This window comes from Mixophyes fleayi, chromosome 4 (assembly GCF_038048845.1).
Source record: "Mixophyes fleayi isolate aMixFle1 chromosome 4, aMixFle1.hap1, whole genome shotgun sequence".
In the NCBI taxonomy this organism is placed as follows: Eukaryota; Metazoa; Chordata; class Amphibia; order Anura; family Limnodynastidae; genus Mixophyes; species Mixophyes fleayi.
Window position 1 is genome coordinate 254,236,223 of NC_134405.1, and position 26,373 is coordinate 254,262,595.

General features: G+C 35.9%; 1 protein-coding gene across 2 annotated transcripts in view; it reads left to right on the forward strand.

Moving 5' to 3' along the window:
- Positions 1-20,852, forward strand: part of SFXN1 (sideroflexin 1) — a 29,503-nt gene extending 8,651 nt beyond the window's left edge. For both annotated transcript variants that reach the window (XM_075209646.1, XM_075209647.1), the window contains exons 2-11: positions 3,584-3,756; positions 6,848-7,018; positions 7,657-7,755; positions 12,499-12,574; positions 14,749-14,834; positions 16,135-16,262; positions 17,143-17,192; positions 17,296-17,345; positions 17,974-18,021; positions 18,925-20,852. In XM_075209646.1, coding sequence (XP_075065747.1) covers positions 3,593-3,756; positions 6,848-7,018; positions 7,657-7,755; positions 12,499-12,574; positions 14,749-14,834; positions 16,135-16,262; positions 17,143-17,192; positions 17,296-17,345; positions 17,974-18,021; positions 18,925-19,021 — 969 coding nt within the window. In that variant the 5' untranslated portion in view covers positions 3,584-3,592 and the 3' untranslated portion in view covers positions 19,022-20,852. The remainder of the gene's footprint in view (positions 1-3,583; positions 3,757-6,847; positions 7,019-7,656; positions 7,756-12,498; positions 12,575-14,748; positions 14,835-16,134; positions 16,263-17,142; positions 17,193-17,295; positions 17,346-17,973; positions 18,022-18,924) is intronic.
- Positions 20,853-26,373: the final 5,521 nt, after the last annotated feature.

Sequence of the window (26,373 nt, forward strand, 5' to 3'; positions counted from 1 at the left end):
AATGATCACTGTATAGCTGTACCATTGGCTCCAGAACTTCATAGACATCCTTTGTTGTTGCTGGTGTAATTTTACTCTGTTGAGCATCTGCTTTATGGCAAGAAAGTTTACTGGTTTTAACTTTCTCCATGTATCCTAAAGGAAGATTACAATGTCTGTATGTTCATGTCACTGAGGTTAAAAGGCCGCCTAGATGGATTTTATATTATTTGTTGTAAAGTATTAGTGCTTGACTGGTTAAACCCTCACTGCAGTGCAAACAGTTCTGAAAGCAAGTCAGATTTGGTGGGAATGCTAAAGAAACATATTGTTTCTGTGCCACTGTATTAACCCTGTGAACTATAACATTTATTAAAATACACTACAGGGGTAAAAGTTACATTACATCCATATGTGCGTGTTGAACATCTCATTCTAAAACCATGGGCATTCATATGGTCCGCTTCCACTCTTCTGGAAATGCTTTGCCCTAAATTTTAGAACATGACAGCGCGGACTCCTATTCAATCAGTCACAGGAGCATTAGTGAGGTAAGGACACTGATGTTGGGTGATGAGGTATGGCTCAATATCTGTGTTCCTATTCATCCTAGAGGTGCTCAATGGGGTTAAGATCAGGGGGTAAATGTATCAAGCTGAGAGTTTTCCAGCGTGTTTGAAACACCATTCAGATTCTAGCTATCATTTATTTAGTGCATTCTACAAAATGATAGCTAAAATCTGATTGGTTGCTATAGGGTACATCTCCAATCAGATTCTAGCTATCATTTTGTAGAATGTACTAAATAAATGATACCTAGAATCTGAATGGTGTTTCAAACCTGCTGGAAAACTCTCAGCTTGATACATTTACCCCTAGGCCTCTCTTCACGCCAGTCATGATCTTCCATACCAAACTTGGAAAACCATTTTTTATTGGCCCTTGCTTTGTGCACGGGGGCATTACCAGTGCTCCAGGTCCAATGGCGGCATTGTGATTTCCACCACTCCAGTCGACATTTAGTATTGAGCATATTGATCTGAAACTTGTGTGTGGCTGCTTGGTCATGGAAACCCAGTTCATGAAGCTCCCACAGTTTATTGCAGCTGAGCTGTTGTTGCTAGAGATTTCCACTTCATAATAACAGCACTTACAGTTGACCAGGGCAAGTCTAGCAGGGCAGAAATTTGATGAACTCTCTTGTTAGCATCCTATGACAGTGCCATGTTGAAAGTCACTGAGCTCTTCAATATGACCCATTCTACTGCTAATGTTTGTCTATATAGTTTGAATGGCTGCATGCTTGATTTTTTGCACTAGTTAGCAATGGCTGTTACTGAAATGGCTAAACACACGGAATAGAAATGGTGTCAATATACTTTTGGCCATGTAGTATATTAGAAGGGCATAGTCATGCCCTTATAGTAATGCTGAATAAATTGCATTCTGCCATGTTAATTTTGTGAGGAGCGGCGTGGTGTTTGAGGGGCTATTCAAAAAGATATCCGTATCGGTGATACTCAGCTGAAATAGGCACATATGGAGAAATGTCTGTGGGTGCTGCATGCCAAATTTCAGAACAAAATTATAACAAATGACAGTTGCAGACACAGCATCTAGTGAAAAGTCGCTGGGCTGCTGCAGGGAGCGTGAGGGTGCCAGCTGTTAATGGACTGTACATCTTTCTGTATTCTTGGCGCTATGTATGTCCGTTTTATTAGATCAAGAAATAAATGGGTGTTGGGAGCTTAAATTTTTTTTACAAATTTTGAATTATTTCAAGTTTGAAATCTTGATTTTTTTTTTTCCCCTCCATTTCCTGTATTGCAAAATTAGACCATTTTATTTTTACTTTTTTTTTTTTCCTTAATTGTAACTCTGTGTTCAGCATGTGGTGAAAGCAGTGGTTTAATATATTATTTGATAATCATGTTATGCCAGATAGGTATGTTTTCCAGCCCTCTGATGCATGTGAGAGACTATCATCATCATCATCATTATTTATTTATATAGCGTCAACATATTCCGTGGCGCCTTACAATTGGGACTATTATTATTGTCGCTAGCCCCACACTACAGCAGGATCAGTGTTGAATTTGTGATTTTCCACCACTAAGCATGATTGTTGGATGTAGCAGTTTTGTAAACATTTACTGCAGAAAAAAATTGTGACTAATAGGCCATTACAATTGAAAACTGGAGACATCTATCTGGATTTTTCCAGTAGTGGATGTGAAATGTGTTTCCATAGAGTCTTCACATTTTTCAGTGTACATGATAAAGGTTTTATTGAATAGAACAAACCTCAAATTTGTTTTATAACTCATTTTACTTCTACTTTTGTCAAGATAATGTATTAACGAAAGTTAGTTTTGTGTGTTTTGCATGGTTTTATAGAAAAGGAGAGCCAGAGTTGTTTGCGATTGTTAAATAGAACAATAGATTTGAAGGATAAACAGAGCTACCATAAAACTTAGCAATGTTAACAAGCATGAAAGTTTTTTTTATTACAGTTGCGATTTCCAGCAGTAACTGCTGAGGGTGAATTTTGTTGAAATATGTCCCTTCCTTGTCTTGTTCCCTTCTCTGTAATCATTATAATCACCATTTATTTATATAGCGCCACCAAATCCGCACCATTCTACAGACTGACATTCACATCCGTCCCTGCCCCAGTGGAGCTTAGTCTTAACACACACAAGCAATAGGGTTAATTTTGTCAGCAGCCAATTAACCTACTAGCATATTTTTGGAGTGTGGGAGGAAATCGGAGCACCTGGAGAAAACCCACGAAAACAAGGAAAGAACGTACTAACTCCATACATAAACTCTTTCAGGAATCTAAAGCACAACCCATGATGTCAATCATTTTGTTTCTTTCCAATTGTTGCTTTCAAATATGGGTAGTGGTCTTCGATATGTCAACACACCACTTGCTTTTAATTTAAGTAATTTCATAAATTGTAAGCTATTCAGATGAGTTCAAATGAACTTTATGCTGACCCCCAAAATAATCCAAATTAATCCAAACTCTTTGGAATGGCTGTGTATCTGCTTGGAAATTTGCTACTTTCTACCGAGTAACGAGTCTCCTTGTGATGCTGCTACTTGGCCTGAGCATGAAGACTCTATTCAATTTGGCTAAATTGCACAGATCCTGTCATTTAGCATTTGGACTAAGCAACAGAATCCTGTCATTACATGGTCAGTTTTTCACCAGCTTGAAATCCAAATGTGATGTTCTTAGAAAAGATAAATAACATTAGAGTATTGAAGATGAACAACACCTAAAACCAATTATTTTTAACTCCTCACCCCCAGCAAGAAAGCACTTGTTTCTCATGCCAACAATAGCGCTTCCCACCAGCAGCTGACATTTCTTCCAGTGTAAAATAGCTAGTGTATTTTTCTTTCTGCTATTCAACATAATAGCAGAAAAAAAAGCAATTGAGGTCAGAAGTCGAGTAAAAAGGTTGGTTCGTTGTAATTGAGTTTTAGAAGGTTGCACTGTATGCTACTCAAAACCTGTTTTTTAAAGTATTTATTTTTTGCATTTGTAAAAGTTTGCTATTGTTATATAATTGTTCAATTTATGTCTACACAGCTTCAAAAGATGTCAGGTGAATTATCCTTAAATAATAACATTAAGGAACCTCGCTGGGACCAGAGCACATTTGTTGGAAGAGCCAAACATTTCTTTACAGTAACTGACCCAAGAAACATCCTTTTGTCCAATGACCAATTGGAGCATGCCAGGCAAATTGTTCATGACTACAGGTACAGACAATAAATGTAAAATGGTGATCATATAGACCCATCATGTCCTCATCTGCTTTTGTTAACGTTTTATCTTCAGTTCAGGATGCCTGAAATCTATTTTGAACACTCCCTTTCCACTAATGCTTGTGAACCACTCAACACAAGTTAATTTTTTATACCACACAACAGAAATCATTTTACAGCCGCTGACTTGGAATGCATTTAAATATTTATGAAAAACATTTGTTTTTGTTATTGGTTGCAGATAGTAATGTTTTTTGAGTTGATATTTGCAAACCTTCTGTATACATTTTTACAGCAGATTTGTTTTAATAAAAAAAAGTTATGCCATAAAGTAATCTGTTATGTGGCAAAACAAGGACAATGAACGTATATTACTTATAGCAGCTGTCTGTGCTGGTTATGGTGTGTTAATCTTTCACAAAGTCTAAGGTTAAGTGGCAGAGATGAATTAGAGTGTAAATATAAAAAGAAAACATGTTTGTCACATCTTCATTTGTTTTTGTTTTTTTAATAGCAATGAACTGGATGCCAAGCATGTAGTTTATCTTGTATTGGTTGTATAATACAGCTATGTATTCTACTTTTATCTTAGAGAGATAGATACAATGTAGCCTATTTTAAATTTGTAGTGCTATGTTTACAAAAGGTTATGTACTAATAAGCAAGTATACGTCTACCCATTGCATTTTTCTACATCAATCAAATGGTGAAGTGGACCTGAAAACGGTGATTGTGGGGCATCCTAAGATGGGTTTTTTTTCACTCGATTGCATGCGTCTCCTGAAACTTTATTTGAATTGTGTATAGATAACATTCCTAAATGATCAATAGATCACTATCTTTAGGTTCACCTATATTGCAGGAAAAATAACAGCTTGGAGGTCTATTTTTGTCTATCCGTGCTGTTTTTTGTCCATGCAAGTAAGAAGGATGAATGTGGCTAGGGTATTAAGACTATAAAAGGATACAGACAAACCAGGTCATCTGAGTCCCCCACTATGTACACGTGTTGGACCTAGAAATAGTAATTGCTCACATTTCCAGCTTTACAATGTGAACTGGTCATTTGTTGCCATATTTTGTTTATAGATCTGGTGGTGTGGCAATCCAACAAAACAAATAGTCTGAACGTGTGTGGTCAATATAATCAGTTAAAATGTGGGAATGTTTACACACACCTTTTTATCAATTTAGGTAAAAAGAATGCTAGAATGATATTGCTCCAATTACTTGACAGTATAGTAGGTTGATGTTATCCCCTGCACATTTTAATCAAATAAAAGTTAAAATATTTGCAAGGAATGCAATAATAAGATTTACTTTTGTCCCTCCTATCTTCATAAACTACTTATCACTGACCTCTTTCCTCCCATTTTGCAAGACTTTAGTATGAACCCCAGACACAGTAACAGTATTGCTGCTTGCAATCTGGTCTAAAAAAACAGAAGTGTCAGAAATGTCATCCTTTTCAGCCAATTGTACATTTGCAGGTTTTTTTTTTTTTATTATTTTTTTTTTTTTATGTGGTTTCCTCCCAGTTATGTCAAGCATGTTTATATTTTGATCTCCCAAATTACTTTCTAGCCTGATGTCGACTTCAGGCAACTTTTTGACCTAAGCCATAACATTTATATGTATGCTTCATATGTAATTTAATTCATCTCCACCAGTCTCCCCTTCCCCATCACTTCTTACTCCGTATAACACACTATGCTGTCTCTCGGGGTCATTGACTGTAAACATATATAGGCTGGTCATGCCATCAACAGAGCCTTCTGCTAACAGACTCAGTGTCTCCAAGCAGCAACATTGTCGTGTGATAGCCATAGATAGACATTCCCTCTAATCACAGCTTGTATATGAGGAAAGATGACAAGGAAAAGGATAGAATTAATATTTTTGGGAGACACTAAAGGGGATATCTTGAATATTAACGTAATTAACCTGCCATTGGGAGATAGTAGACTATTATTTTGTTCTTTGTACTTACTTGTTCAGCAGACCTGCCAAAAATGGTCTCCCTGTTTATATCAAGTAAGTGTTAACAAAGTAGGGCTTCTAATTGAAACACTGCATATAAGAAGCAGCAGGGGTCTTTGAATACAATGTGTGCATTTAGGGAACCTTAATCAAATTTACAGCAAGATAGCAATGAATAATTAGAACTTTTATATGTGACACTGGCTAGGAACACACTGATAAACTTGACCAATTTGTTTTTACTAACAATTTTACAAGCGACTGAAGTTACAATCAGTCTGCCGATTCATGTGTACACACTATACACGATTTACCTTGAGATCTTTGCTCTTCATCTGGTCCAAGAGCATTGTAGTCTGTCATTCTTGTCACACTGATTATAACACATTAACTAAACTGATTAATTCCACAATGTCATTATACATTTATTAGCTTCTGTGACTCTGAAAGGACATATTCAGTCTCGGAACAAATGAAAGGACGAAATAATCCACCTACAGCACTCTCTACATTTAACAACACAGACACAGTGACAGATTCCTGTTCTGTCTCTTGGCCGACAGTCGTGTGAATGCATACACGCTGCAGGATTGGAAGGCGGTTGGAAAGAGATTTTTAAACAGAACATGCAATCAAATGAAGCGACTATCAGTGTTTTAGAACGACTCTTGTTCATCAGGAAAGTATACACACTAATGCAATATATGACTAAATGGTCGTTTATCAGGTGTTTGGCCTGATAATTGGCTGAAAAGCCTCCAGTGTGTACCTAGCCTATGTTCTGTATGGCTATAGCTAAATTGGTCACAGATCTGGTAATTTAGATCACTAAATGCAACCAGCCAACATCCGGGTTCTTCAAGCATGTTGTACTTTAAACCGCAAGCAATCATGTAATTAATATCACAAAACATTAGTAAATATAAAAAGCAGTATTTAATTATTAAGCCAAATTCTTGCAAAGTGCTTCTACATAATGTATAAACATATGTTTTCAATATAATGATTCTCTAAATAAAATGCTGTAAAGTTTTCTTTCGTCCTGCGTTATTATGTGCTGTTAAATGCAGAACCCCTGGTTAAGTAAAGGTTTTTATCATTTAAGACAGGGCATTGTGCAGCCGGGTCTCACTGAAGATGAATTGTGGAGAGCAAAATATGTGTATGATTCTGCCTTTCATCCTGACACTGGTGAAAAGATGATTCTAATTGGAAGGATGTCTGCTCAGGTACCAATGAATATGACCATCACAGGCTGCATGATGACATTTTACAGGTAAGCATACTAACCCCCTTTGTTACTTTTTAGTTTATTTGTTTAATGTAAACAATTGGAGATACATATTGCAATGATTTGTCTTCTACTGTATAGTATTCAGTAGGATGCTATTTTCTATGTTTCGGTCCCATAATTTCTTCAGTTACCTTCCTGTAAGTCTTATGTGTCACATTACAATGACTTAAGGGCATGCCCTAGTTACAGATGGTAGCATTGTTTCATTGTGGACATTATCCCTTCTTAGAGGTACCAGCCCTGCACTGCCCAGCATTGGGTTGGTTTGCACTGTAGCAGGGTGAACCTACACTCGTGGAAATTATTCCAGGCTGTCAAAGGTTAGGTGTTGGAAGCTGAATTGCTTAGCTTTAAAACATAATTGCTACATTTGTATTTAATAGTATTTGTCCAATTATATGGAAGTTTTATTCCAGTTAGAATGTAACATCTCATTTTCTGCTGGAGAAGATGACGTGAGCAGGGCAGCCAGTATGTGTGCATTTGTCAGAGTTCACCAGTAATATATGCATGTTGCAACCTAAATAGAGCCGAAATCCAGATGTTCACGTTCAGCCTTTTCTAACTGCTGCCTCTAAGTCACGTCAAATAAAAGCCTGAAAATGCTGTTTTATTTTTAGAACAACACCAGCCGTGATCTTTTGGCAGTGGATTAATCAGTCGTTTAATGCCATTGTCAACTACACAAACAGGAGTGGAGATGCCCCCATCACGGGAAGGTAAGAGAATGTATTATATGGGGCTGCAATCCAGTCACTTCTTCATTTCTGTGCCAATATAGACGTTAGGTCATGCCATGTGTGGAAATAACATGAGTGACCCTGTGTCAGAAAGGCAACAGGCTGGAAAGACTGTTGCCAAAGGTTTGAAGTGGGATAACAATTTTAATTAAGCAATTTCAAGTTTTCTTTATCTTTAAAAACATTCTTCCCCTACTGAAAAGTCCAGCTTGTTATGGCAATGACTATACAGAATGAGATTTCCTCCTAAATGTGCCTGATTTTACACACGAATGCAACAAAACTGGTTTTGCTGGGAAAGATTTTACATGAGCTACTAGGCTAGAGAGTACATAATTGGAGGTGTTTCCTATGTAACAGGAGTCCACGGCCTCTTTCCTACCACAGATTTAATACCACATTAGTACGTAGTCCTAGTTGGCACTCAGCCACTACATTTACTGGGAGGCATTTAGCTCCATCTAGGTGCATATGGTCTGTGCGGTTAAATGGGCATTTGGAAATTTTTTGTTTGTTTTTACGGTTTGTAAATTATTTATACACTGATTTATATTGATTTTGAGACAATCTGTATCTGCTGCTTTTTACATGTATCTGCTAATGGTTTCAAATTTGCTTGATTTTTTTGCTTCTTCTCCGTCCTTCCTCATTCCTCCTTCCTCCCCCTCCTCCCAGATGGGCATGCCTGAATCCATGCTCATGGCCATGCACCTATTTAAAAATTACAGTCTCGCCCATTATGAAGTGCCGCTATCTGTCTGTTGCATGGTGTACACTGATAGTACTACTTTTGGTTTTTGCCATATTCAAGTACTGTAATTGTATGTTATTAATATGCATTTAGTAATTTTCTTTCAGGGTCATTTAAATAGTAGACATTTACAAAAAACTGGAGACAAACAGTGGAGTTTGTGATAGCATGTGCATGTTAATCACAATCATTAAGAAACAAATTTCATAATGGATTGCAGTTTTTTCAAAGCTCTGTTTGCTGTAAAAGAGAGTGTAGTATTTATTAGGTCTACTTGAAACCCTGGTAAAGAAAGCTGAAGTTAAAATGTTATTTCCATCAATTGTTGGTTAAGATAGTTCTCCTTTGTCAAAACAGGTAAGATGACTTACTGGGTTAATATATAGACCTACGGTTATCTGCTCAACAGCTTAAGCGAATGCAGCTACCTCATTATATATGTTTCGTTTTGCGCGCTCTACATCGTCAACTGGAGTATCAGCATTTTCACATTGCTCATGAATTCTCAGACCCAGTTATGTTACCATAATTTGGGCACTGATTCACGTGTTTCACATACAGATGAGTGAAGTTTTAAAATCTAGCCTTTGCTCCCAGTCCTACCCACACCACAGAGCAAAAAAAAAATTTTTTTTAGAACAAATGGCTGTCAGAACATGTATATTGAGCAATTAAAAAAATAAATGAATTCATGCTTACAGTTCCACTTTAATTCTCAGGAAATCAAAATTAATGTGATAGAAGTCATTCAATCAAAATTATTTGTAACATAATACATTAGAATCTATTTAAATATAATACTAGATATAAAACAATTACATTGGCATCTATGTCAAACCAATACAAACTGACATTATAGTAAGTTGCATAATTACTGGGCCCCATTGCAACATTTTGGTCGGCTCAACGGTATGTGTCTATCATTCCTGAGGTCTCTGCACTTCTGAGCATGGGTTGGTGTGTGCTCCTTCACCACACATGCACTTGCATCTCGCATATGCGTAGAAGAGTAGGTGACTTCATTTGCGGATAGACCAGTATTGCAGGTGCATAGACTGCTCCGGAGGTTGTTCCACCACTGATAGTTTTAGCAAACTGTAAAGAATGCAGCTTACTGTAAAAAGCATGTAATTACTATTTGATTTACCCATGTGAGCAGTAATGAAAGAATTACCTTTAGACAAATGACAGTTAGCCTTAACATTGAATATGAAGTGCAGTGCTATTAAATGCACTGTTCTGTTTTACAATGACTTTTTTATGTAGCTGTTAAAGAACTTCAGTCTTTTGGACAGTAGGTAAAAGGCTGCTGAAATTGAACAAAATGCAAAACATAGCAAAATGTAATATAGGTGAATGGTATTATTATGACATTAATGGGCATGCTCTCCATAAAGACTTCTTTCTAAAACTTCATCCCTTATCTTCATCAGTTGGTGTCAGCTACACACCTCATTTATTGCAGGTTTATACCTGCATCGAAGTTATGCTGAATATGCTGTCGTAGTCAAGCGGCTCTGATATCTCTGGAACAGATGCCCTGTCCACTGATGCCTCCCACATTAGCTTAAGCATTAGGAATTTAGGAATACAGAATGTTGTGGAGGAGAAAGTGAAAAATCTCAACATACAGTTATGGCCAAAAGCTTTGCGAATGGCACAAATATAATTTTTTTCAGTCTACTGCCTCAATTTTTATGATGGCAATTTGCATATACCTAGAATATCATGAAGTGATCAGATAAATTGCAATTAATTTCAAAGTCCGTCTTTGCCATGGCAATGAACTTTATCCCAAACACAACATTTTCACTGCATTTCAGCCCTGCCACAAAAGGACCAGCTGAAATCAGGTCAGTAATTCTCTCGTTAACACAAGTGAGAGTGTTGACGAGGACAAGGCTGGAGATCACTCTGTCATGCTGATTGAGTTAGAATAACAGACTAGAAGCTTTAAAAGGAGGGTGGTGCTTGAAATCATTCTTCTTTCTCAGTTAACCATGGTTAGCTGCAAGGAAACGCGTGCAAGCATCATTACTTTGCACAAAAACTTCAAGGAGTGAGATTCAATAGTTGTGAAGAAGGCTTCAGGGCAACCAAGAACGTCCAGCAAGTGCCAGGATCGTCTCCTAAAGTTGATTCAGCTGTGGGATCTGGGCACCACCAGTGCATAGGTTGCTCAGGAATGGCAGCGGGCAGGTGTGAGTACATCTGCACACACAGTGAGGCGAAGACTTTTGGAGGATGGCCTCTTGTTTTACTGGAGAGAAGTGGCTTCTTTGCTTGACATTAGGGACAGACTGATATTATGTAAAAGGTACAGGAATTGGACTGCTGAGGACTGGGGTAAAGTAATTTTCTCTGATGAATCCCCTTTCAGATTGTTTGGGGCATTTGGATAAACGCTTGCCTGGAGAAGGAAAGGTGAGCACTAACATCAGCCCTGTGTCATGCCAACATTAAAGCATTTGTAAACAATTTGTAAAAGGGATAAATCGGGCACTAACAAGAAACTGACCTGGAATTGGCTGCAGCTGGGAAAGGTAGTACCCACAAACAATCCACACAAGATACCAAAAAATACCAGCGCAAAACAAATACCAGGGCAAAAAATGTGTAGATATAGAAAAATGTAGAAACCAATCGGTATATGTTAAAAACAGTGTTTGTTTTATATTTGAAGGTCATATGACCTTAGTCAAATAAATATTCATAAAATGAATATAATAAAATGCTTAGAACAAATTAGTAATATTCCATTAGGGAGACATGTCCTATGTATATAATATAGCAAAGTCTCACTCAATGCGGATATAGATATAGATTATATATATCTACTATATAAATGCCTAGTGGCGTGCGTGAAAAAAAAAAAAACCAAGCTGCAGTGCCACCTGCTGGGCAAAGTTATACACTGACCTATATATTTCTTGAAGGAGAAGTGACAGTTGGGAGTGGTTGGTGGTTGCCGGGGGTGACAGTGGGGAGTTTTTAACACCTTAAGTAGCTTGATGAAGGATGTCGCGATGAAGATGAAGGATGAGGTGATGGAGAAAAATGATGAGGTGGTGACATGTGGACAAAACCACGTTAAAAAAGGGCGCTTGCGTCGGGAAGTAACGCTCTTCCCCTGAGGAGGCCTGGGCTAGGGCCCAAATGCATGACAAGAACCTTTTTAACACCTTAAGTAGCTTGATTTGACTAGAATGCATGAGTATCATGCACGGGTTAACTTGTGTGTGTGTGTGTGTGATATATATATATATATATATATATATATATATATATATATATATATATATATATATATATATATAATTAGATAGTAATCAGTGGTACATTACGAGATATAGACCCTTACCTTTGAACTGTATTTTTCCATAGCTGTTTGTAGTGGAAGGAACATATTACCTAGGAACTGTCAAGACATATGTTTGTTTCCGTACGGGCAGCTTATAGGGTGCGCACCAAGACAGTCACGTGAGGTCTTTAAAAATAAGGGTCAACACTGCAAATATTGACTCTTTGCATGAACTTAATGTAATTGTCAATAAAAGCCTTTGACTCTTATGAAATGCTTGTAATTGTATTTCAGTAGCAAGATCTAGCAAAAAGGTCTAAAAACACTTAAGCAGCAAACTTTGTGAAAACCAATATTTGTGTAATTCTCAAAACTTTGGCCATGACTGTATTATAGAAGACCTTTCAGAATAAGTGGCCTAAATATCAATGCCAACATATTTAGGTTAAAAGTCCAATATTCATTTCTTCTTAAGGGTTTCCACTATGAAACATCCTTAAATCCACTAGTGAATGCTACATATATATCTTTAGCACCATTATAATGTTGTTGCATATTTTCTAAATACATTAAACTTCCACTTACCTTTCATTATTGACCTTAGTTTGCATGATTTCATGTTACGCTTTTCCCGTGTACATTTAAACACTTTTCGCTCTTGTTGTTTTAGCGAACTGGGAACAGCTTATGTTTCTGCCACCACAGGTGCTGTTGCCACAGCTCTAGGACTTAACGCACTAACCAAGGTATTTCATGTGTTTGTACTTATATTATGTCTTTAATTACCCGATTGACTAATATCCATTTCATTAATGTTCACGTCTAACCTTTCATGTCCAGCACGTGGTACAGGAAATGGGTAACTTTACATGAACGTTGATTTGAGGTTTTACAGTGAACTTTAAAATGTAAATGTTTCATTGTGTAATTGTCATCTCTTGCCTTGGTTGTATCAAAATGTGATGAATCTGTATCGCATTTATCATGCTTGAATTACAATCAAGTACAGTCCTTTTATTTATGGACCAAAAATACATATATAGAAAATGTGGGATGGCACAGAAAATTCTTTGTCTTCGACATAAAGGCACTCCGACATCATACTTAATTATGCCTAGTACAGGGGAAAATGTATGTTGTGTATATCATGAGTCTGCTTCTGCTGCCTCTTTCATCTGCTCTGCTATATTCTTAAATCTCTGGAAACTGTTCATGCCCATATAGATGGCATACCCAAGACCAATTATGTAATTGTACTGTGATTTAACTCTGGACATCTCTGCGTTACGTCATTTTAAGCCTAATCATTTGCACCAGCTGCAGGGCAAGTGCCGATTGATAGTGGTGACAGACCAGTTAAAAAACAAAACAAACGCAAATTGCATTCCTAGATGAATTAAACCCGTTATGCCAAGGCCAGGGGATGTGTTGTAGCATACTGGCTTTGAAAGACTGCATTTATAATCCTTGTAATAGGCACAGATATTGAATAAGATCTAGTAAATTTCTAGCAAACTGTCAACTATGTACTTTTTTTCCTGTGTTCTAAAGAGCTTGTAGTCACAACACAGATTTTGGAATGAAAACCAAATTCCATCAATCCTACTGATGTCCGTTGCCTAAATTTTAGAAAGGCTAAGCTGTATGATTTTCTGACTTTTACATAATGCACTGCATGGACGTTTTATGACAAGCTGAAAAGAAGAAACCTATGTGAGCCAATCACTGTTTGTGTGATATTTATATCAAATATACAGTGTTTATTGTGTACTTGTTTGCTATATTTGGTGAGTAATTTATCAGTGGTAAAAATGAAAATCACTTATTTTGTTTTGAAGAGTACTTCTCATTCATTCTCTCTGGCTAGAAATTAGATTATTCAAAATAGGGAAAACCCCCAAGATAATTCATTATATGCATGTATATAACTGCCTAGGCTTGTACAAATCAGCTATTCTGAGTCCTAATATTGCTTAAAGGAGTGCATTCTCCACGTTCCCATTTTGTCTCCTCAAATGGGGGATGTGACAGATATAACCAAACTTGCATAAAGAAAAACAGTATTAATATTTCTCAACTAATACTGAGAGGATTTGCAGATGATTAAACCATTACTGTTGAAATGTTTTGTCAAGTAAGCTTGCACATGTGGTACTGTTTGTTTCCTTCACTTTGGAGTATCTAAAAACCCAGGAGAGCTAGTGATGAAGACTCAAGTTGTAGCACAGACTTGCAACACCCAATGCCAACAAAGTTATTCGAAGTACACAAGTGGTACCACATTTGTAGATGTGGTAATCTGGGCATCACCCGCTCTTCCCTATGCATTACAATATATTGTGCAGGTTAATGTTTGTTGTTGTGGGGTGTTTATTGTTTGCTTGTTTTTTACTTTTACAACCAGGAATGGTGTCTTGTTATCAGCTGAGGTACATTAATAAAATAAAAAACAGTGCAACCAATTTGAATTTGCACTATGATGGTAATACTGTAATTTGTATTTTTGACTCCGTTATAATATACTTACTTTAATAATGTTTACGTTTTGTGCACACAATTGTTCACTTTGTATGTGAGGCCAAAGCCAAGAGGTCCCCATTTGTGTGGAGGACTTTTCACAAACATGCGTGAGTTTTCATGTTATAATCGTGACCAAACAGATGATCGGGTCCTCCTTTTTTTATTTTCATTTTTTTCTCTAAACAGCATAGAATTATGTGAACATTCAGGTCCGTGTATTACATGAACAAACAAGGTGTAATGATGGACAACTAGTCTACATATCAAGTGTTACTGACATGTATGATACTTTACCACTATGAATACAATGCACAAAGGGGATTTTGACTAGTTGGATAAGGCTATTAAAGCACAAGGGTAAATAATTAAGTCATTTTTTTCCTTTCTCCATTATTTTCAGCATGTTTCACCACTAATAGGAAGATTTGTTCCCTTTGCTGCTGTTGCTGCTGCTAACTGTATCAATATCCCGTTAATGAGGCAACGGTAAGGCATATCACTATTTGGAAAATTAGAAGAGGAAAAAATCTAAAGCAACTTTAAATAATTTTTTCTGTTTGTAAAATTAAACAATCTGCTGGTCAAGATGAAGATGGCAAAATGTAACTCCCAATGAAGTATCCTTTAACATTCCCACATTCACTAGTTACACATTGACCAATGTTTACCTAAAACAGTAAACCTAACATTGATCAATTGCATTATACCTGAACAGTGAGCCCAAATATATTTCAGGAGAGAGGGACCTTAGATACCAATCTTAAAATGAGTATATGGTATATGAGAACTTGGGTTCAATACAGAACCTGGTCTTAGGGTGTTGGAAAGGGCAGGGTCACAAGTGAGAGGTACCAGGACAGAAGTTTCCAGCCAACGTGTAAAGGGTGCCATAAGAGAAGGTCCCAAGTGGCATATAACGGTGCGAGAGGTGGGTTGTAAATGGTTGACAAAGATAGGGATGAAAGCCGATAGACCACTTTCTGGTGATGCTGATGGCACCATGGCTCTCGTAGTGATTTCCTCCCATGCACGTTGGGAGTTGACTGTCAGAAGTGGGTCAGAGCGTGAACATCCGTGAAGATGAGCGGGGTGGGGTTGGTGTGCAAACAGAAACTTCCTCTGATTTCATGGCGCACACAAGGTGCATGTGGAAAATTTGGGCTTTTTCGAGGAACCAGATTTAAGGCTTTTTGGGTTTCAATTGAAAATGGTAATCCCTATAAATCTATAGGGTTTTGTAAGTCATTACTCCTGTATGCTTTTACAATGTGGTTTACCATTTACAGTTTCTGTGTTTATGCCACTAGCTTGGCGCAATGGCCAAAATTAGCATTATGGTAAGGGTGGTGTAATAAAGATGTCTGTATATTATGCAATTACCACCGTTAATGCACATTTGCAAAAAGCCTATACCTGATGGTAAGTGGAGTAGAAGTTAATGTTATAGAAATGAAAATGAATGAAATATATTTTGTAAAGAAGTATGAGTTAAACATGTTATTTTAAGAGATGTTTGTTCTGCTTTTCCTGAATATTGATTCTCTATTGATATTCCCAACTGTCTCTGTATATGTGTATAAACCTTTACTTTTAGATGATAAAGACACAAACGCCAATCTATCCTTGTGTATTAAATAGAATGAATGGTGATTTCACCAGCAGTTTACTTGTGAGTTGGGTGTTTGGTGTGTAGCATGTTGTAGTCTTTTTTTTTTTTTTTTCATGGTACTGCAATTTAGGAGGAATGTCCAGTACAAATAATTTATTGCTGTGTTACATTTTAAAGGGAATTGAAACATGGCATTCCAGTCACAGACGAGAATGGAAACCGAATAGGAGAATCTGCCAATGCTGCTAAACAAGCCATCACTCAGGTGGTCGTCTCTAGGATCCTGATGGCTGCCCCTGGCATGGGTGTGTGCATATAAGATTACATTAAATGCAATCCAGGGGGCTGTAAACATGCTATAACTTAGCAATTTTGCTCTGTAACATACATTTCACAACAGCAGAAATATTCATATTAATCTCACCTGCAACACTTTTGCTTCTGCATTTTAAATGATGCTTTAGATTAGCTAAAATTGATTCACCATAGTATTTTTATCCTTGGAATGTGTAAAATACATGAACATCTTCACTGAGGTGCCGCCTTGTACCATTTCAAAAGTACACACTTTTTTTTTTGTTTTGTAAAGATTCTCCATAAAATATATGAAATAATCACTCTATATTACAGAAATTTATGTTTGGTGAAAATTACCTTTAATTTGTATTCAATTGTAGTTACTTTATTGGGGTAATATAGCAGTTTATCACATGAACACACAGCACACATACTGCACATAAGACACAACTGTAAATTATTCTGGATATAATAAAAGCCAGCACTCAAACAGTGTGTGAGTGAACATGCACTTCTCTTTTGTTTGGTTTCACACAGGATGAAGTTATTGCAAGCATTGATTTTTTTGTATATTGTGTAACTCTGTTTTGTCCAACTTATTATTTGCAAAAGTAGAGGACCAAGCAACTGGGTGTAGTTCTTCTGTCTCTACAAGAGCATTGCACACTAGTTGGAACTCAATTGTCCCAGCTGTCTTAGGGTACAGATGAATAGCCAATTGCGGATAGTGCAAAATAGCCGATGTTTGCCACACACTGAAAAGAAAATCCTGTATTTAAAGGAAATATAAATTATACATGTTTGTGATGTGTCACTTTAAGCAGATTGTTATTAAGAATACTGTGAAGGATTTGCTCAGTTGCTAACACATACACTACTTATTTACAGCTATCCCTCCATTTCTAATGAACAGTTTGGAAAAGAAAGCTTTTCTTAAGGTAATGTGGATATCTGTGTTGTGTATGTATAGTACTGTAATAATTTTCAACGTGCACTTACACAAATCTCACACAAGCTATGTTGTCATGTTTTTGTGTTCAGCGTTTTCCATGGATGAGTGCCCCTATACAAGTTGGATTAGTGGGATTCTGGTAAGTATTTTTGATATTCTTCTTCTTTGTTTTTTTAAAGGTTTGTATGAAATTCATATTCAAATAAAAGTAGACTGAGAAAAAGTTAATTGTAATTAAAGTCCACTCTTATTAATAAAGCCACACTCACATACATATATGGAGAAGAGCATAATCCTATTTAAAGTTATACAACTATTCGATATAATGGGTACAATAGCCATAATAATATGTATCATGCCTGTTTAATAGGCATCACACCTATTCAATATTTTCTTACACATTTCCCATTTATTTTCACATGGCTCATCGGCTAATAAAGAAAAACAGTTGTCTAGAAGATCTGAATAGTTCAGTGATCTAATTGTTACTATAAATATTTAGTACGAGGGTACTACATTTTTACAAGCACTGATTTCTAAACATGGGGTTTGTCTAGTTTGATTTATGACACTTGCTTTCAAATACGAAGAATAAAGTTATTTTTTATTAAATGTACCATAAAATCATGTTTTCCATTTTCATGGTCAAATAGGTCATGCAATATTGTAAATCTTAGAAGACATACCTACATTTATCAATAGCATTTTTTTAAACATATTTATTTATTGCTTTAAGAGATTTATAAGAATGTATTTTATTTTTCCAGTTTGGTATTTGCAACACCTCTTTGCTGTGCATTATTTCCCCAAAAAAGGTAAGATTCCTATACACATCAACGAGAACTAAAGCTACAAACTTCTCTCATATTAAAATTTCTCTTTTTCCATTTTTTTTTTTTCTTTTTTTTTTTTTAACAAATACTATTTATAAACTGATCATATTTGCAACTTTATATTTGGATTACTATGTTGATTAAGTGCTTTTTATGACATGACTAATGAGAAGTGACAAGCGATTTGTCTACATACAGTACAGTGCTTTTTGTTTGTTTTTTTAATTTTTTTTCTTTTTAATAAAAACACATTTTACTTTTCATGTTATATGTGAACTCAATTGAAGATATTTAAGTTACATTCCTGACACTCTTACATATTTTGTAAATTTCACTAATAACCCTTTCATATAAATAAATGTGTACATTCAGTACATCAATAAGCCTCAACCTGCCTAATCAGTAGGACCACAGTGGTGTGTTGCCTGTAACCCCACACATTGGTAGCTACTCTTGTATGCCTGTGACAATATAAAACTGGAGAAGTTGAAAGTATACAGTTGTGAACACAGCTGTTTGGATGGCTGTACAGCTTGTCCAAACTTCTAAAATCTTTGGTGTAATAGATATTGGCACTATTGGGAGCGAGAAACTTCCCAGGCAGTGTGGTCCTACAGATTAAACACTACTGTTCCACTTGTTAGTTAATTTAGCCTATTCTAGTTAGTCTTTTTTTTCACTTACATGTGAAAAAGCTGTTTGTTTTTAATTTGGTTTTATTCTACTATTTTCAGTGGATTTTTAGAAAGTAAACTATTTTGCCATGAGATCCTTGTCACTGAGTTACACAACCGTTATGATTCCAGTGTCATCGTCTTTCTGCTCCCGTTTGAGTCTCAAAGGTTACACTTAACTTGTTAATTAATAATCTTTATTTTTGCCTAGCTCAATGTCCGTGTCGCGCTTGGAACCCGAACTACAAGCACAAATTAAAGAGAACAATCCAGGGCTGGAGAGAGTATACTTCAATAAAGGATTATAATCCTATCCACCCAGCGATCATGGAATGCCACGCATTTTCAGAAAATGTATGCCAATGACCTTCTAGGAAAAAGAAAGCAGTCTCTAAACCCTTTGAACACAAGATTTTTGTTTTAGACATTTTGAAAGAAATGTTTCATATTAATTTTTATTTTTAAATGAGTACCACACAATGGAAAGCACCAATCCAATGGTATTTATTTTTACAGGTTGAAGCGGGTCTACTCATTAATTTTAATTATTTTTTTTATACATTGTAAATTCATTGTAAGTGTCATTGTCTAAATGTTGTGGCAACAACATTGAAGACCATATAATATTCAAAGAGGCATATATTATATGAGAGTAGACTCCACCCATCAATTTATTTTCGTATTTTACTCATTAATTGTAAATAATCTACCTAGATTTTATTTTGCAAAAATAATTTCAAATAGTGAAATTCTGTCTCAATACAATATTTTATTGGTTGCCTTTTAAATAAAGTTTAAAGTGTACACATAAATATATAGTAAATAAACAGCAGCCTGGTAATTCGGTAATGGGATATAGATAGATAATCTTAATGTCAAAGTTTGTTTTAGTTGGGACCCGAGCTTAAAATGTGCATTGCCATAATGGTTTCTTGATGAGGCACTGTTCACCGTTTCTGAAAACTGCCAGCAGAACTGTGCGGTGTTCTAAATAAAAAAAAAAAAAGGTGTCTCTTGCCTCTCCTTCCTTTCACTGAGGGTGATGGTAACTGTAAGCACACAAATATCAGATTGTGAACTTGGAAATAAAAATTATAAGCACTATAGGATTTACACTGCAGTTTGGATAGGCTATTTCCTTTTTTAACCTAACTGGCTAAAAAAAAAAAACATCTTTTGTGAGCCCTAGAAGACCACTATAAGATGTCAGCCAACAATGACTACATCTGATCTTTCAGATATAGCCATACAAATTTTTCACTTTTGTTGCCAAATCTGACAGAAATATTGCTTGGTGGTGAGACCAGGCGGCCAAATGTACCTTTTTGTATGAGTACAATTTAGGAGGGATCATAATCTGTCATTTTTGCTGTAGATTAGTACATTTTATGTTTTAAATGTATTTTTACAAACAAACGGAATGCAATATGATTTATATTGTACAATTGCTCATTGTCCAATCTGTTTTTGCATTTCAAATTCTTAAGTCTTGGTTATTTTATTCAAAGCTATTAGATTTAATTCTTACATCATTTCTGATTGTTTGTTATATCTTACACTATTTTACCTGAAGTTATTGAGTTACTACCATGTGTAACAAGAAAAATAGACATGTATTTGGTGCTAATGTGTCTCTTGTATTGGTATTTTGGTGCTTTCAACATAAGTCTATTAGACATTGAAATAACAGTAGAAAACATATTTCTAGCACATTTAGTCTCCCTGTGTTCTGTTACTAAAACATAGTAACTATAAATTGCAGTGTTTGTACATATTAGAAAATCACCTATTTAAATAAAAACATTTGCCCTATTGGGCTTTTCAAAATGTACACACTTACAATTATTAACAGTACTGAAGCCTTTCCCCATATAAGGATCAGATTGTTAGGAATGTATAAATATAAAGTAAGATCAGGTCCCTCTAGAAAACGGACGTCTGGCCATTTTCATCAGAGCTGTAGAATAAACTGCATTTTTACAAAAATGCCTTAGTTATTCTGTATCGATAATAGATGGCACATCAGCAGATATAATGTAACTATTGTGAATTGCTTATTAACCCTGTCAAAACTATAAAGACTAAGGGCTAGATTTACTAACCTGCGGGTTTGAAAAAGTGGGGATGTTGCCTATAGCAACCAATCAGATTCTAGCTTTCATTTATTTAGTACCTTCTACAAAATGACAGCTAGACTCTGATTGTTTGCTATAGGCAACATCCCCACTTTTTCAAACCCGCAGCTTAGTAAATCTAGCCCCAAATGATCTTGTAGGCTTAGCCAGACAGATGAAATGAGAGATGGATAGAGATACAAAGGTGACATTGGCACAAATGAAGAAGTTGATCAAAGCTTTAGTTTAGACAAGGCTATTGTTGTCCCCGCGTAGGGCAGTCTTCAAAAGTGCATGCATATTTATCATTGTTAATTCCACGTACAGTTTTAGAATATGCAGATATTTCTACTACTATTTCATCTGGTGTTTTCAGCCTCATCTAATGCTGTTTTTTAAAAGGTCCTACTGTAATGTTTGATTCCACCCTTGTTGTGGTCAGACACAACGTCTTTGGTTTTTAACCCATGAGCAATAGTTTCACTGTTGCATATTTATGATATGTCCCTAAGGATATCCCGTCTGTTCCTATTAGTTTTTGCTCTAGGGGCATCACACCACATCCAGAGCTGTGTTAAGATGGTCATTTATTTGCAGGCGTTGCAATGTACTTTGGTTTTTTAGATTAAGTTAGTAGTTTATGGTATAATTAACTTAACTTTATAAAAAATCATTAGGACTTTGTTATTTAACATTTTCAGTGTGGCTGAGGGTCTAAAATATTGATGATTTGCATTATAGTTACAACCAATATTCACTGGATCATGTCAATGAAATATTTCAGCCAACGTAGAGGACCTAATATAATATTTTTTTTTTATTTTGCAAAGTAGAAACTAAGATTCTGCGTTGGGCTCCTGTTGCATGTGCTGATTATTGAATTAGTTGTATGTGCCTATATGTAGCCTTGTAGAACATCTTTTTCTTTCAATTACGACTTGGCCACACCGTTGCTACTGTAGGGACTGCTTTTACAATGCCCAGGTGATGAAAGGGAACTATTCATGTTGGTAGTAGAAATCTGGGACACTATCCTGGATGATTGTGTATGTCCACTGTAGTCACTATAGCACCCTTCTCCTTGTTAATAAATAAGGGGCTGCTATATAGCTGAGTAACCCTTGCCTATCCATATTACACTAATGAAAATCGTTTGCAACGAGGTTGCTGAAACTGATCAGCACAAGCACGCACATGAACCTAAAGGGAGACCAGCATCTGTATTTTAAAATGGTAAATGCTCCATGTTCCAGGAAAGCAAATAGGGTATAGATGTAGGGTATATATATATAGATCTGGAAACATGTAAGTCTCAAATATACTGGAAGAAAATTGAACCTTTCAGGCCCTTTCTGAGTTGCAAATGCATAATTATTAACATGAGAAATGACCCTTTTGGCTCACAATGCCTTTAGTCTAGAGTCATTTATGGACTTTCACATAAGGGTCTGTAAAGCCTGTTTATATGATTCTAGCGTAAAGGATTTGAATATGTTGGATCAAGAATATTAAAGACCTGTCGCTACTAAACCTAATGGGTTAGTGCCTGGACAGCTCTGAATTAATGGAACAGAGGTCCACAATGGAAGAAACAACACTGTAGATTAGGTCACACACAAAAACGGATACCCTAATAATACTACAACTACCCTCTTCCAGAGCACAGGAGAACATCTGTCTCATGCAATAACACAGTACACCATGTTTACCTGTGAGCCCAACCTAGAAACAAATATACCAACAAGGGCAGTGAGTTGTTTCAGATATGGATCAATAAACCACTTGGTTGCTGTTTTGACCCTTTTCTTTGATCATTCTTCTCCTTTAACCAACATCAGAAAGTCTGTTCGTTTATCAGTTCTGCTGTTTAAAGGATAATGAAGAACTTGTGACTCATCATTATTCTGACAATACATGACCTATACCAATAACAAGCTCCTTGGACCATAGATGTTATTTCTAAAGACTGTACAGAAACTCCTCAGTCATCTCCATACTACAATAGTACTACAGAGCTTCATGTGTGGCTTGTAAAGATTTCTACAAGAGTCATAAACAAACCTATGATTTCAGTTACCATAAAATCACACTGCATCATCATCATCCGTATCCTCTAAATTGTACAGTTTTTCTTTTGAAATCTTTGCAACAATGGCAACGAGACATTTTAAAACTAGCTTTTGGCAACTCAGGATGTTTGCAACCCAGTCACTACATAAACAATCAGACTTTGCATTTGCTGAATTCAGAGCCCAGATATGCAGCTGATGTAGAAAGAGAATAAGACCTACAGACTATATGCTAGAGTGCAATTGTCCATTTGGAAGCCAAAACTGGTTTCATTAACCTCCACCTAGTTTTATTATCTGCAAGATTACACTAGAAACATTGTCTAGATTAGATGAATATAGAATTGTCTTGATGCTCACCCTTCAATTCAGACTTTCTCCCATAATACCATGTATCCTGGATTTACTTGGACAGTCCCCTTTTTTCTCTGCGAGCTGTCTTTGAAAATGCTTATTTGACCATAATTTTGATTCCTGAATAGCAAAAATGTTTTTTTCCCCCATTATCTGGTGCCTAAAGGGAAGTATGGGATGAGTTTTATGACCTTAAACAAATACGTGTCTCAGCTTTTTGGTTTTTTTTTTTGTTTTTGTTTCTGTATTTTTATTTCAATATTGAGAGCTGAGAATTACAACTTGCCTAATATAGTCTACTTTCTTGACTGTTTCTGTGCAAATATATGGGGGTTAACAGCAAATTATATTTAAAGCCTAGACATAGCTCTGAAATGCATCAAATTGTATTCAACCAGCACATAGTTAAACTGTTGGACAATCTGGACCGAATTCACAGACACTGTTGGATATATGTTGTAAAGGCTTGGTACCATGTGATATTGACTAATAAATGCCCTTTACCAATACAGTTCAAGAAAGTCAAGGAGGTATGTGCTGGATGTGGCCCATAGTCACAGCTTGTGTCCACAAGAACTGTACTGTAACTGAGATTTCCCAGTGCCAGATATAATTTTATTATGTCTTGAAATGTATTTATAAATCCTATGCTTTCCAAATAAAGATTGCTATTGATTTAGTAGAGTGCCTATATATTCAGTAGCAACATGCAATAGTTGGAGTAAGTTGGTAGTTATTGAGTGATCTATGGCTTCTATTTACTAGGCTACTATCCGTCAACATCCACATAATTGACGTTTTTGGATCGTTTTTAAACCTACTTGAATTTTGTGGTGTAGAAATTAGTTATATAGGTAAGTATTTATATTCATTGTGTATGGATGTATGAAATATGATCCATTAAAGGGTAAGTCTACTTTTATCTTATGCTTGTTGGAAAATTTAGTTAACTTAAGTAGGTGTTGGAAGATATTTTTCCTGGGATTTGTTGCACTTTGCTAAGGGCACCCCTGAATAAATTGTTTGATCTAGAGTGTAGGTGGGAGCATGTCCGATCGGCTTCCAAGCCATGAACTTGATTATGCGGGCAATAAAGCATACCACCACTAGCAACCACAATGAATGGCTTTACATTTGTCGACTGAAGTGATATGATACAACAGTTGGTTGGTGCTCAAGCTACAGCCTACTCTGATTTAATTAGAAGCATAATTGATGGGGATTACACGGTAGTAGACCCCACTAAATATCTTTTAAGAGTGTGAGTACATTCTAAAAAGTTTTTTGTTTTTTTTGGGTAGAATTGTCTTTTTAAGCTTTGGATCTTTCTTATAGGGTGCTGCTATCATAGTTCTCTTTGGTAAATTAAATACAATTGATGGCTAGGAAAATGTTAGTGTTTTTAGTATAATTTCTATTTCCTGGTTATCTTCCCTCTGCAGTAGTCGCTAGTCATCATGTACTCCTTTTCAAGTCTTTTGGTGCTACTTTAGGATGAAGAGGGGGTGTTCCTTTTTAACTATATCTGTACCATCAGCTTAACGAGATGGTCTACTAAAAATGAGCCGGAAATGGAATTTACAGTTTGTAGTTATGCTATGTTGTAAACTGAATAGGTCAGAAGGCAGAGGAATGTGTGTACTGTAAGAATGAGTTGTTACTGAGTACATTGTCAGGGATATGTGGTATTTTCATTTATTGTCTATGTAAGCAAAACATTGGACAGATGTGAAGCTTTAGTCATTTTTGAACAGAGTATTTTAGTCACAACCGCCAGACCTCATAAATTTGTATTTTCTCTTCCATGTGGTCCCAAAGCTTTCTGTAGTTTGCTGACCTTATTAATGATGGACATTACAGACACACAAGACTTTTCCGGTATTTCTAAACAGGAATTCGCTATAAAATTTTCCTTACATTGTTATAAAAGCATTGATTACTGACTGCCTCCAATATGATATGGACATAGTCAGTGGTCATAGTGTAAATTTTTAGAAGTGGTGGTATAGCAAATGTAAGTGAACAAAATTTGAAAGTTTTACAATAAAAACAGTAGAAGTGGTGGTATAGCATACTACCGTATACAAGCCCACCCTGACCACTGGACATAGTACATAAAGGTACAACACCACCTGCAATACTTCAGTGTGGTTTCAAATGCCAGTGGTCTTAAATTTAATACTAGGGGGTAAATGTGTCGCCCATCTTTATTGTAAAATAGCCGATTTTCAGCGATATTGCCATTGATATTTAAGACAGCTATTTTATTAAGGGCAATTTATTGTGGGATGTTTTATCAATTAGATTTATAGTTAACTCATGCTGGCAAAAATGCAGTAAATCATAGATTTTACAAAACTGATGGTTGATACATTTACCCCCAGGTTTAATTGGTTATTGCAATAAATGTATCTAGAAAGGAATAAACTCCATAAATGAAATCTGTCAGTCCGACTACTATATATTTGCATTTACATTTTTCTTTTGCTTAAAAGTGTAATTAGGTTATAGAATTATAATAAGGGTTTGATTTCCAAAGCATACTAAATGTGTTTTTCCTTCTTTCAATTAACATAGTTTGTCAGGAGAAATGTATACTTACATCTAGCAAATCTATTTACTTCTAATACACATTCTTTTGCCAAATTTTCAAACATTGTAGCAACTTCAGGGATTCATAGACATCCCATGTTTTTAAACCAATTAAAAACGTGTTGGTGTTTTTACAACACAAACGAGAAGTAGGAAACTGACGCTATTTTCTTGCCAAAGTAAGGAACTACCTATTATGCCTCTCTGAAGAGTCTTTTAGTTCACATTACTGAAAAAATCAGGCCCTGCCTACATTGCCATCACAATTTGTGAAAAGGTATTCTGCTGGAGGAACATTTATTAACATACTTCTATGTTTTCACACATTTTAGCATAAACTAGTTATTTGTATTCAAGTGTTCAGGTTTGATTGATATTTGTTTCAGTTATGGCGTAATTGTCCAGCAGGTTCATTACAAATTGGTCTAAAAACATAGATATGTCTTCAAGTAACTCCCATCAGGGGCAAACACAGGATTTTTAATGGGGGGTTCCCCCCCCCCCCAAAAAAAAAAAATATAGAGAGAGAGA